Here is a 14607-nt window from a genome sequence, read left to right as displayed (position 1 = left end):
GGAGAGAACTTGACCATACGCCTTTCGCAGGATTCACACAGACTATTGTATGAAACCAGTGGCGTAGCGCGGTTCACCGTCGCCCGGGGCGGATTCACACCAAGTACAAATTTAACAAAAGCTCAATCAACTTTTCGAGGAGTTAAGTTACACTTGTTTGCTTATGTTTTGTTCGCCATATTTGAAAACCTTTCATTATAAAGCCCGCGATTTCACTCAAAAAGTACCTAAGTCCCTGTTCAAAAAACTGGCAACGCTGGGTATAGGTGAGCACGTCAAACTAACAGTACGACGTATGGCGATTATGATTTGGAACAGAATTTGTGAGATAGTAGATCACTTGTTCTGAGTCTTTGCGTCCTGTCGCGTGAAATGTGACACAAGGATTAAATTCTAAGTGGCTAAGCTATAACTGCGTTAGTCGATCACAGGTTAAGGTAGTCCGTAGATGGGTGACCATCTCTGTCATAACGAGTTCCTCCGTGTTTCGGAAGGCATTTTAAACCGTGGTTTCCGGCTGTTATTCATACATCTTTGACAGTCGTTGCAGGTAGTCAGAAGCTTGAAAGACTGACAACCAGTCTAACCAAGGGGTACCGTGTTGCTCAAGTAACTGCGTTGAGCAGCTCAGATACAGTACCTACTTAGCTGAATTCATTTGGACAGGAAGCCGACCCTAAAATAGTTGGGAAAAGGCTAGACCAATGATAGTTAAATTCTTTAAAGCGAGAATCATTGTCTCTTAAAGAAAACCTCGCTGCTGTGGAAGCGAGATGCCTCTATACGAGTATTCTGCCATCTTGCTTACACACGCAGTCAATGGATCAGTCAGATTTAATATTTTGGAATTATTTCTCATTTGGCGGATCCAATATGGCTGCCAGGATCCGAATGACGTACTAATAAATTATACTAGTTTTGATCAGAATTCAAAGTCAGTTAATTACTTAATATTAATAACCCTTTATTTTCGTTAAGAGTTAATAATTTGTCTACGTAATATTTGCCATACGTCAAATGTATGATTGCTATTTTAGATTGCGTAGGTTTATATCATTAATACATATTAATTTGTTTATTTTAGATGGATCAATGTAAGTAATTACTATATTATATAATTGGTTTCAAAGCGAAAATATCGTTTTAATATTCTAATTAAAATTCGTGTTATAAGTAGCATATAACTTTGATTTTACCGACATTGGACAGAAAAAAGCATTTAACTACTTTAATTCCCAAATTGCTACTAAGTGGCAAAGGTACTCCCTTAAAGATAACTATTTTGACAAGGCTCAGACAAAATTGGTCACCCATCCAAATCCCAACCTCAAGATCAGTTGCTTAACTTTCATCAATTAATCCCAACTACATTTAATTCGTATCTTGACCAATTACACAATAAAATTAAACACTACAGAAGCGTCGACGAGCTATCAATCAGCTGATTATATGTTATCACGAGCGTGAAGATGATTGCTTGATGCAACCGTCAAACGCACGGGCAGACACGCAAGCATCATGATTATAGGTTGTATGGTCAACAAAAAAGGAGTAAACGTAGGAGAATTATTGAGGAAAGGTATAGGTATATATTCATTAATGAATTAGAGAGGGGCTTTGGAAATAATAGTCAAAATATAGGTATTAAATGGAGTCAGACGTTTAAACGGGTTTCGCTTTTAGATTAAGTACCCAATGTGGTTTGACAGGGAATAAATGTTTTTCAAAGTTTTTTGGAAACCAGGAGCTAGTATCTAAGTTGTACTTAGATTTATATTTGACCAAAAATAAAAATATTTTTTTAACCCCAAAAATGTCATTTTTGACAACGAGTCCTCTATCGCGATGGGCTTGTTCAATAGGTGATAATGAGTCCAATAAACATAATAATTATTAGACTTAATACCAAAAAAAATCTCATCATTAGTCAATTTTCGTTATTGTTAGATGTCCTAGTCAAAGAGCTGCAACATTACAAATTACCTTGTACTAGTCCAGGTAGATTAGATTAGAATATTCTTTATTGTAAACCATGGAATTACAGCAGTGATTCTTAATACATACAATGTTAGGGTACAATGGCGGTAGGTAGGTACTGGATATAAAATAACAGTACCTGAGTCTACATTCCTTAATATTTTTGGTATCGATACAAAACCACAACATTTCGAGGAAGCCAAAAAACAATGTGTGGAAAGTAGCCGCCGGCCGAGCCTAATCACAGTAATCAAACAAATAAGAGCTCCGCAATCACCACTATGAGTTTGGACTTGAGACATTTTAAGGAACTGGTTTTATTAAAGCCTTTTATGATTTTTTGTTTCTGATGTGTAGTTTTTAAAAAGGATATTGTTTTGGTTTAGATACTACTGTTTGTGTCTCCCGATTAAATGTTTTTTTAAGCGATTTAGATTTTCTATGAATTTATCTTCTCCTTAATGATTTTAAGTTTATTCGTTAAAAGGTTTTTTTTATTTTTCTTATTAACGAATAGTTTTGTATCTGGACAAATATATTCACGATCCTCAAATATTTGCTTTATTCACCGAATGAAATAAAAACTGTGAGCATTAATTTTTATTTAATTTAAAAAGCATTCTCATTTGTGTGTGTACGATTTACGTAGAAACGTGGTCCATAACGTTCATAGTGGTATTTTTTATTTAATTGAAATACGCAAAAAAATCTATTAGTTAACTAAAAAATGTAGTAAGGTTCTCTTCAAACCTTAAAAAATACTTACCTAAATGGTGACATAATTAATGATTAAACGAACTTACCTGTAAGTGAAGTTCTATCATAATTATACGAAGCTTCGTCTGAAGAGATTAGAAAACACTTGTAGTATCGCATAGCGATCGCCATTCTGCACTATCTTTTAGTTTAGTTTTTTTTTTTTTTTTTGTAGGTAGGTTGGTAATTTACCCGATCACTCGCCACACTTTAACGATCATTTAGTTTAGAGAAAGGATACTTACCAATATTTCACGATTAGGGAAGGGATCTCATGGTGTTAGTAAACATCAACACAAAGATAGGGTGGGTTTCTAATCTCTTCAGACGAAGCTTCGTATAATTATGATAGAACTTCACTTACAGGTAAGTTCGTTTAATCATTAATTATCCTTCAGCTTCGTCTTTCGAGATTAGAAAACACTTGTAGATATTTAGAGACAATAGTGAAATATTTCAGAGGTAAGTAGGTGTGTAAGAGCATTAAGCTTATTTGTACATGACACATACTTACCATATGATAAGTATGTGTAACTCTCTATCATCATGACCTGAAGGTCATAAATAATAAACAATAACTCTGAAAATCAACTGATCCTTTATTTGAATAATCGAGTACTTACGAGGTAGATCATTACTCATACTAACATAATATAGTCACATCACACATATAATATGTATATTCTAATTTTTGTTTTGGAAATTATCAATAATTGTACGAGCAAATGATTCATTATCGCCTGCATCAAGAGGTCTATTATAATACTTGAAAAAAATATTGGAGGTGGCGCTCCAGCCAGCCGTCCTTCTAATGGCATCCAGGCTCACACCGAGGCGATGTGCACACGAGGTGGCGGCGTGTCGCGTGCTGTGCACGCTAAACGTCGCCACCGGTACGCCAGCATTGCCCAACGTCGCACGGATCCAGCGGCTTAGTGTCTGGCTAGATACGGCACGATATGGTTTTTTAAGAGTGATGAAAAGGTATTTGACATCACCGCGTAAGGTTGCCGTTTTACGTAGATAATCCCGTAATGTTTTTCCAGGGCATATTTGCGGTTTTTGGACAAAGAAAGGTAAGATTAATGTTGGTTGAGGAGAACCAATTCGTGAGGTTTTGATCAGATCTGTTATTTTTATAGATGCTCTAGATGCAGAAAATGATATATTATCTATGTTTATTTTTGATAACGTTTGTACTCTGTGTGCAGTAACTAAAGTTAACAGAGTAGCTAGTTTCTTGGTTAGCATTTCTAGCGATAACGTTTCATTTGGATAAAGCTCTTCTAGGAATTTTAATACTAATGAAGGATCCCAAGACGTATCATATTTAGGCATTGGGGGACGAGATCGAAATATGCCCTTGAAAAAACGTTTAACATTTTGATCTAATCCTACATGTTCGCCTATAACCAATGATAAAGCAGAGCGACAAGTATTAAGACTCCCGTACCGCGCTCCAGTATTATACAGAATTGTTAAAAAAATTAAGATTTCGGGGATAGTAGCAAAATATAAATCAACTTTATTTTGTATGCAGTAATCATGCCATTTCTTTAAGTATACGTTATATTGTTTAATTGAGCTGTGTGATAAAGAGTTCATCATTAGGTTTAATGTTGATGATGGGACCTGTCTTTTCAAGAATGCTGTCCTGATAATATTGCTGCAGCCAGGGTAATTTGAGTGTGCATATTCCGGCCGCTGGAATGAGGAGAAATTATTAAATTTTCATTCGGTTTTAAATATAAAATCTGGGAAATCACAAGGCTTTTGAAAATAGGGTACCAGGGCTGTGTGGGCCACAGGGGAACAATTAAAATACCCCTGGCTTTATCTGATACTATTTTTCGTAATGTTTTAAGTATTACTGAGAAGGGTGGGAAAGCGTAAAAATAAAAATTTGTCCAATTAATTGTGAAGGCATTAACTTTGTAGGCATCCGGATCACGGTGCCAAGAGACGTAAGTACAACATTTTTTATTCAGTCTACTCGCAAAGAGATCAATCTCTGGATAACCAAAAGCCTGCGCAATTCTTTGAAAAGCAATGGATGATAACTCCCACTCAATATCTGGATGGATGCGTCTAGATTCAGCATCTGCTTCCGCATTATCAACTGAGCTGATGTAGGAAGCGTAAACATGCAACTGACGGCTTTCACACCACTGCCAAAGCCTCTTGGCTAGCTCTGTAAGGTGTGGGAATTGGATGCCTCCCATGCGGTTTATGTAAGAGATAGCAGTTGTGTTATCTATTCTTAGTAGAATTTGACAGTTAGTTAGACTTTTTGCGTAAATTTTTAACCCAAAAAATGCTGCAAGTATTTCAAGATAATTTATGTGCATATTCCGTTCGTTTTCGCTCCACATACCGCTAGCCTTATTGTAACCCTGCACAGCACCCCAACCCATAGTTGAGGCATCTGAAAAAATCTCCAAGTCGTAACTGTCATGTTTTATCTTATTTACTGAATGCTTTATAGCATGTTTCCACCAATACAAATCTGGTAACAAAGATTGGGGAATATTCATGTAACAGTCATAATTATCATAAGTAGTTTTTAAATTGAGGTATTTAATTCTTTCAAATAATTTTGTGTACAGCCAGCCATATTCAATGGCCGGACAAGCTGATGTAAGCAGACCTACAAATCTTGCGAATTCCCTTATCTTACATCTCTCCAGCGATAACATCTTATCAATCTGTTTACTAATATGGTCAATTTTTTCTTCGGGTAAGTAGACTTGGAATTTTTTGGAGTTTATTTTATATCCAAGGAATAAGCAGTCTTTACTTGGAACTAAAATGCTTTTGTCGTAATTTAAAATAAAACCTAACGAGGTTAACAATGACCTAGTTTGATTTAATTCTTTAGACATGTATTGTATGACTGTCCTATCAATAACCAGTCATCCAAATATAAGGTTGATACATAGCCAGTGGAGCGAAGAAGTCTAGCCACTGGCTTTATAATTTTGGTAAACACGTATGGGGCTGTACTAAGACCGAATGGCAAAACATTAAACTCATAAAGTAGAAGATTCCACTGAAAGCGCAAGTATTTTTTAAAATCTGGATGTATTTTGATCATAAAATAAGCATCTTTAAGGTCAATTTTTGCCATGAAACAGTCTTTAGACACTAATTTTATTGCAGTTCGAAAATCTTCAAGTTTGAAATGTTCTGTGTCAATAAATTCGTTTAATTTCTTTAAATTTAGTATGGATCGCCTTTTTCCATTTGGTTTTGGTACTAAGAATATACTAGATATGAATTGACCCTCACATGGCTGACATTTTGAAATAGCACCAATCTTTGACAGATCATTTATGGCTTCTTCAAACTGAGATTTTTCATGGATAGAATAATTTCTTAATGGTGGAATAGTATTTTGAAACACAGGGCGTGAAAAAGGGATTTTGTATCCTTCAATATATGAAAGAATTACTGGATCATTAGTGAGAAGCAGCCATTGTTGATAGAATTGAGCCAGTCTCCCAGCGTACTGTACCGGAGATGATGTTGTAGGCGCCAGCATCAGCGACGGCTGCGTGTCATGTTGCGCGAGGGCCGCTGATTGTATGGTCTCGAGGAGCTCGCGTGCTGGCTCCTCGTCCGACGACCCTCCGCCGGAGCTGTTGTGTTCGTCGTCTTCGGAGGCGGCTTGCGCGCTGCATACGAACCTTTCCAGTTTTTTGAAGTTGACGGATTTGGTTTACTTGTACTAGGTTTTGGTGTAGGGGCAGGAGGTTTTAACTCTGCACCAGATTTGTTAATTGCTTTAGCAGCTTTTAGAGTATCAGTTAGGTTCTGTCCGAATAGAAATTCGTCAATCTTCGTATTAATGAGAGACTCTTTCATATCCTTCTTGACTGCGTAGAGGATAAAGTTACGTCTGGCAATAGTATCGTTATGTTGACAATCACACATGGCACGTCCGGTGTTCATCAGGATACGTAAGAGATCTGTGTTCTTTTCTTTCGAGGAGAGGACGAGCGAAATTGCCTCGCCATGGCCTGAAATTGCTGATGCCAGCAGATTTTGTTTTGCTTCTATCGCTTTATCGCGTTTTATTATGGTCTCAGAAAGAGCGGCTTTGATTTCCAGATTTAAAGCTGGCGCACCGATAAGCTTACAGTTCCCTGGTATAAGAAATTTTTCATTGATTTCTTTACGCTCATCTTTGGACAATCCTGCCGTTGCTGTATGCTCAAAACGAACAGCAACTTCCTTTTGTATATCTTTCCCATAAATTATTACTTGCGTGGGATCAACTCCAAGAATTTGCAGTATATCATCATCCAGTTCTATTTCGGAATTTTCGGGTATGATATGTTCCGAACATACGGTGGGTTCCAGGCGAGCATTTTCTTGTGGAATGTTTGACGGACTCATCGTGCCCTGGTCTGCCACCGTGCCCTGGTCTGTCGTCGCTGGTTCCAAGTCCGATTCGGCGTGGCATGGAGAAATCTCGTCTGTAAGCAGACGAATTGAATATCAATTCATGGAATGTGAATAATGAAGAAGTAGCCCTTCAAACTACCCGCAACATTATGTATAAATAACCATGAGGAAGTGCTTACACTGCAAGGTCATTTAGAGTATATGCCAATAGTGAGGAGGTAGCCCCATATAAGCTACCCGCAACACTATATAAATGGTAAGGAACAGCCACACGAGCTGCCCTCAATACCGTATTACACGAACAAAGAGCGGCACGAGTTTGCCTACAACACCGTGTAAATTACAGGTAAATGGCACGGAGCAGCCCCACAAGCTGCCCGCAATACCTAATACCTATAAATGGCACGAGACAGCCCCAAAAGCTGTCCGCAATACCATTCTTACGAGGATATAGTTCACTTATTCAAGGTTATGAAAGAGAAAAAAGTACTCACTGTTAACGGTATCAACTTGTTGACCTGGTGATTCCCGCGACGAGGAAGACGAACTGGAAAGCACTCTGACACGCCTAGAACGGCGAGCACGTGTTGTTTGTCCATCACATTGACGTATTTTATTTTCAATCTTCCTTAACTTTTTCAACAAAACTTCATAATTATGATCACTTCCTTTCCTTTTAGGCATTGTTTAAGCTTATCTATTAATTACCGAGTAAAAGATACAACGCCAATACACGAGCGATATGGACGAGTGCAGTCTGGCAGAGCACTAAAATGCGAATGATCGTTAAAGTGTGGCGAGTGATCGGGTAAATTACCAACCTACCTACAAAAAAAAAAAAAAAAAACTAAACTAAAAGATAGTGCAGAATGGCGATCGCTATGCGATACTACAAGTGTTTTCTAATCTCGAAAGACGAAGCTGAAGGATAATCAAAAACTTAGCCTTAATCTATTCAACTTAGCGAACTTAACTCAATACTATTATATTCTGAAAACATGAAGATCGGGGCGTAACGTTAAAACTGTCAAAAGTCTTCATTAATCAAAAGAGGATTTAATAAATCCTGACTTGTAAGAAAACAAGAGATTAATCGCTCAAGACTAAAATTCTTCAAGTATCAAGTTCATCCATCCCATTATAATGGTAACCTTGGGCCTTGTTTGAACCAACCTAGACAGACGGCGATCGTGAGCAGGCCTTTATTGGGCCCAAGTCTTAAGGTGGCACAAAAAGGGGTATTTTTATTTTCGAATACGCATAACGTGATAAAGTATTTTCAGTTGGCTATTAATTAAAATGTGAGTATGTGAGGAAACTCCGATAAAAATGTTTTTTTAAGCTTTAAAACCGTCACGAACCACTAAAAGGACAATAATTACTTATGCGCGTTTCAGTACAATCTATGCAACATGGCAAAATCACACAATTATCCAGTCGTTTTTCCAACATTTGACACACCTTTCAAACCAGTCGGACTCAATAACTATCAAACGTGTTTGAGGCAAACCAAAAATATAAAAAAACGTAATAAATCTATCTACTTTAAAGTGCAAAGAAACGTCAGAAATACTTTAAAAGCTACTTAAAGTTATAATACGGTGGAATATTCAGCTATCAAGTCCAAAGTTTAAGCAGTGCCCCCAATTACTTAAGAACCAACCTTGCTAGTTCAGCGGTAGCAAATAAGAGCAAGTTGAATGCGAGTTATCTTTCCAAGAAATGGTTTATTATAGTTCTGCTTAACCTCTTGTTAGGTATAAAAATAAAGGCGTCTATTTTTTGGGTGTTTTGTAATCGGATGAAGATTTTAGCGGTCGGCTTTCGTATACGGTGAGATATCAAAGTTATTGTTAATATCATGAAAGTGATTTTTGTGTGTATTGAGAATATGATAAACTTACAGACTTAAAGAGGTTTAGTTTAAAAGGCTGTAGCGATTTTGATATTTAAAATGTTTAGTTTACTATGGACTACATACGGAATGAGCATCATGCTTTAGCCAAACGTAGTTATCCAACTGAAGAATATTTTCGATAGGCACATTTCAGATATTTCGGCAGAGACTAAACTCATGGTATAAAAACACATTTTCGGTTATTACAAACGCAAAAGTACGTGATTATGTGTGTTTGTTTATAACCCCTTCACAATCAAAGGGCTGACAAATTCGGTGCGGCAGTAGTTGACAACTTTGACTGGCCTGTTGGTCTAGTGGTTAGTGCCCCTGACTGCTATACCGGAGGTCGTGGGTTCGATTCCCACCCAGGACAAATGTTTGTGTGATGAGCATGATCATTTGTTCTGTGTCTGGGTATAATTTATCTATAATATGTATGTATTTAGGAATATATAAGTAAGTTTATCAGTTGTCTGGTTACCATAACACAAGCTCTGCTTAGCTTGGGATCAGATAACCGTGTGTGAGTTGTCCCAGGATATATTATTATAAAAAAAAATATATATTAAATTAATATATTATTAATATTAACTTGAGTTAGCACATAGGCTAACTTTGCTAAAGAAGCTTAAATCAACATACAGGTGGGCGAAGTCGCGAGCAACAGCTAGTATACTTATAACAAAGTTATTTGCTTATATTTTTTGCATGTAACATATAGATGTTGACATTAAGTTTATTACAACGTAAATAAGACGAGCGAGGTCATGAAAGCCTGTCAAGCTGGCAAATGGGAGCAAAAACATTGTATCATCTAATTACCTTCCGCGCAAGTTTGTAAGAGTCAATGAGGGTGTGTAGGGGGGCTGTGAGTTATGGAAACGTGGGAATTTGTTGAGTGAAGAAGTTTTGTTTATAAATGTATGTAATGTCGGATATTAGTAGGGTAATATGGCTTGTAGTATAATTACTTGATACTTGGTAAGAACTAGTCTTGTTACTTATAAAAAACGAACTTGACAAAACATTTAAATATGTTTTTATTCTGTAAAATATTGTATATTGTATTGTAAAAACAATAAAATCGAAGATTAATAAATTAACTAGTAAATAAAGAAAATCAACAGACCAACCAAATATACCCAAAATGAACTACATAACCAAATAGTAATGAAAAAAAAGGGCCAAAAACCATTTTAATTAAGTAACAAGCCCTTGAATTTGCAAGTCTTAACCACTTATCCCTGGCAGCGGATGGATGCGGGCTGCCCAGGACCGGGATGGGTGGCGCTCTTTGGGGGAGGCCTACGTTCAGCAGAGGACGGCGATAGGCTGAGATGACGATGATGATGATGAACCCCTTATCGACACAAAGAAACGGAAGTCCTCATTTTTGTCCATCAGCGGGACAAAGTTACTTGACAAAACAAATTCCCTTAAACCACTATCAGATGGTCACCCTACAAAAGGTAAGTTAATGGCCACACTCCGTAGTAACTTGTCCTGTCTTATTTTTATTAGTTAACTGTAGTATACTTGTGTTATGGTTTACTTAACAAGCAGTCATTACTCATTCTTGTTAATTATAGTATCAGAGCATAATAACTAATTAGTAATTACGATATTTTGGAAAAGAGATGTTAACAAATATAGCACCAAATTAGACCTTAACCTCATCAGGAGACCGAATAATATGACCTACGGATAATAAAGTTCTAATAGGTTATAACTTAAACATGGGAGTTGATTCCTTAATTAATGTTTGTAATTTAATTGATTTATAGCTGTCCCGTCTTTTTCTTATCTTATCATCATTTAAATCTTCTCGGGATTTCTACGAATATTTCAAGACTAAAATAAGCCAAATCGGTTTAGCCGTTTTCGAGTTTTAGTAAGACTAACAAACAGCGATTCATTTGATGATACTATATTTTTCAACGTACACACAGTAAAATACTCAGAATAAGCAAAACTTGTATTATAAGTACTAAATAAGTGATAAACATACCTACACTACAATAAACCACCTAGACAGAGAAACAATACTTAATGCTTTAGAAAAAAAATGTACTGGGAGGGAATCGAACCCACGACCTAAGCTATAGCGGTCAGCACCACTGAACACTAGATCAATAGTCAAGTATTCAAGTTAAACGCATAAATTTAAAGGACATCCAAGATATCCATCTATCCAGTAGAAATTAAAATCAAATAAAATACCAACTTTTAATATAGAACACTTCAGTTTTAATCAAACAATTTATAACAGACTTCAATAGACACAACCTTGCCTTGGACTCCTTCAAAAGAACTAGTTTAATAGCAACTGTTATAACGTCTTTCTCGTTTGAACAAGTCTAGACTGAAAAGCTTAATATTGTAGCAATCTCCTTTGACACATCTCTTGTATTAATTAATATTGCTACAACAATTAAGAAAACTTATAACGTAGTATTGGTCCTTGTTTCATTTTATAGTAATATACTTCATTTTGATTCCAGATTATTATTTTTTAACTAGCTGTTGCCCGCGACTTCGTCCGCGTGGTTAGAAGATATAAGTTTTAATTTATACCTGGCTTCTATCTATCTATCTGCCTTCCATCTATCTTGTAGGATTCAGTCAGCGTTTGCAATGTAAGCGCACAAAATGTGTTTTTTTACGACCTCACATTAGAAACCTCAAAAATTGTAGCCTATGTGTTATTCTGATGTATAAGCTATATTGTGGTAAAGTTTCATTCAAATCCATTCAGTAGTTTTTACGCGAAAGAGTAACAAACATCCATACATCCATACTTACAAACTTTCGCCTTTATAATAGAAGTAGGATAGTTTTTTTTTTTTAATCTTTATTTATTTAAGGGACTTTTGCACACTTAGTGACGATGTCAGTCCCATAGTAGGATAGTTGTAACTCTTGACTTTGCTCGAGTAAAAAGGTATTTCTTTTGACTTACTAAATAATTAAAATCTTTTGTCGCTGGCTGTTCACAAATTTTCAAATCACATGTAAAAAGCGCATCCAGAGTAAGAACAAGCAATTATGGATCACAGACATATTTTTCGTGATAACGAGCTTTTAAAAAAATATCAATCCTTCACATAGATATCTGAAAAAAAAATGCATTGATATTTTGTCTTTTTGAAAATCAATAACCAATTATCAAGGCAAAAAGCATTGAAGATGGTCAAAAGCGTACAGTGGTGGCTTACGCCACTTGTCAGTAAAAAATGTAATGACAAGTGACGTCATCCGAGATTTTCAGCATTAATGTATCTAAATTCTGCATATTAGGATTAGGAACGCGATAAAATAACAGGTATCCGTTGATTTTTGGAAATCTGTCAGACTGAAAAAAAATACAATTTGATCCAAATATTAATATCTTGATATTATCCAAAACTTCAAAGTATTTAGTAAACCTAATAAATAACAATATCAATTAACTTTTATTTCCTGTGACACAGTTAAAGTTAACTTAATGTTTATTAGACACGGTATTATTCAATATTATAATTTATAATGTTATTCATTTTAAGTTTACGATGTTCTAACATGTAGTTATTAGGGATCAACGGAGAAAATAACAAAACCGCTTTTGTTCCTGCAGAATTATTTGAACTTGAAGGAACTATCATTAGAAATAGAAACTACATTTAATTTTGCGTCTTAAATAGGCATTTATATATATAACTAAACGTCGTTTAAATGTCACACTGTACCCATAATTTCTAAGCGAAATGTACCGAAGAGAAACTCCCTTTTATTTCAAAATTAAGGATTGTTATGTCACCTAAATTGATTTTTAACATTCTTTCTTGCCGCTTTTACAAGTAGATAGGTAACTAGTACCTTAATTATCATTATAGATGGACTGAAGGTATAATAAAGTTGATACCATGAAGGAGAAGCCTTTGATAGGATGAATTGATGATTCTGAGATTCCAGTCTAGTCTTATTTAACACAAAACCGTATGTTATGTATCCAAATCATGATATTCACTATTCCATTGGCTATGGAATACAAAAATAACGACATAAAATGTTACGTGCCTAACAGCAAAATATACAGAACCAAACCATTTAGTTTGATATCAAACACTATCACTAAAATTTTATTATAATTACAACATCATTACGACCAATAAACTATTACAAAGCCTTAAAATGTAGTCATTCGGTGCTCAAATCGTATAAAACTCATCGGTTTAATTAAATAGTATTTAATGTTTGACCGACAGTGCAAATAAAAGAGAAGGTTCACTGGCCATCATCAGTAAGCAGTTTATAACATTTCTTCATCTTTTTTGTCTATAAATGTCGAGTATTCGTATAAAAGAAATAATTTATGTTTGCCGGCTTAAAAAAAAACATATTTATTTTTGTTCAAGACGGACATTGTAACTACAGAGTCTAAATAAAGGTGCAAACGTGAGAAACAGGACGACCCTTATTAACTAATAGTCATTTTAATAGAAATAATTAAAATTTAAACATCTGAACTTAAAAATTTGTAAAAAATCTGTCATTTTAGCACATAATCATTGGATTATTTTGAAGGTTGGTGTAGTTGACCTTCTGTTAATCAAATTTCTTGTGGCAAGCGAACTAAATATCGTGCAGCGCTTCCCCGCTGTGTAGATAAATAAAACGTTTACTTAACTTTTACTGTATTTTACCAGTTATCATAAAATACTAGAACAATGCCATAGTTTTATTTCATTAATAGTAACAATTATTATCCTTTCTATAAGGAGTTCGACGTAAACATTAAGAGTTAGGTTTTCTTTGTTATAGGAAATTTTAAATCTCTAACACAAAATCCAATGTGTAAGTGTTAAGTGTTTGTGTGTTTTTCTCTCGCATATATAAATTGATTGAAAGGTAGTTTATGTTGTTTGCTGAACTAGTCAAGAGTGTTAAGCTGTATAAAGATGAAAATCGGTCCAAGATGGCTGAGTATATTTTATCCTTCACCGTTTTTAGTCACAATATTTCCAAGGTATGACTATAAGACAACCGACTAGGAATCCATCAGCGGTTAAAAATCCAATTGATTATAAAATTAAAGACAGGAAGAAGGATTTTTCCGTTTTTTTTTTCAATTAATGAATCCTTCTTTCTTTTTAAAATATTGACTTTATATATTATGGTGAAATTCTGATCTTTCTATATTTTTTTGAAACAACTGTCGAAGTACCGAATTCAATCTTTGTATCGCGAGGGTTACTCTCAAGTCACATGCACAGAGACGATTTCAAAGTGACGTGGAAACCGCGTCACATCGCGCACACTGTATTTGGGTGGTGACCTCAACCAATCCGTGCAGTCATTTACTAGTATTCCATTTCTTAATAATAAGAAAAGAGTAGGTTTGCATTTTATTTACCACGCTGTGGTTTGTCGCTTTTACATAGAAGCATTTTTTTTGCCAACTGCCGTTGTAACGAATTTTATTCTTGTGTCGCGAACGGTTCATCAATCAATAAACAAAAAAAAAAAAACTGGGACAACTCACACACGGTTATCTGATCCCAAGCTAAGCAGAGCTTGTGTTATGGTAA

The 14607-nt window shown here is 35.4% G+C and overlaps 1 protein-coding gene across 2 annotated transcripts; it reads right to left on the bottom strand.

Moving 5' to 3' along the window:
• Nucleotides 1-3760: 3760 nt before the first annotated feature.
• On the bottom strand, nucleotides 3761-8418 carry LOC113505068. Of its 2 annotated transcripts, none has more exons than XM_026887574.1 (2): nucleotides 7635-8418; nucleotides 3761-7211 (listed from the first exon to the last, which is right to left on the bottom strand). In XM_026887574.1, the coding sequence occupies exons 1-2, from the start codon at nucleotides 7822-7824 to the stop codon at nucleotides 6274-6276; spliced, it is 1128 nt and encodes a 375-aa protein (XP_026743375.1). In that variant the 5' UTR covers nucleotides 7825-8418; the 3' UTR covers nucleotides 3761-6273. The 2 variants fall into 2 exon arrangements, with proteins under 2 accessions (XP_026743375.1, XP_026743374.1); XM_026887573.1 differs by having other exon boundaries at nucleotides 7635-8410.
• Between the last annotated feature and the right edge of the window lie 6189 nt (nucleotides 8419-14607).

The sequence above is a fragment of the Trichoplusia ni genome, chromosome 24, assembly GCF_003590095.1.
Source record: "Trichoplusia ni isolate ovarian cell line Hi5 chromosome 24, tn1, whole genome shotgun sequence".
Taxonomy (NCBI): domain Eukaryota; kingdom Metazoa; phylum Arthropoda; class Insecta; order Lepidoptera; family Noctuidae; genus Trichoplusia; species Trichoplusia ni.
The sequence above is the reverse complement of the archived record's forward strand: the minus strand, read 5'-3'. Positions and strand labels throughout refer to the sequence as shown.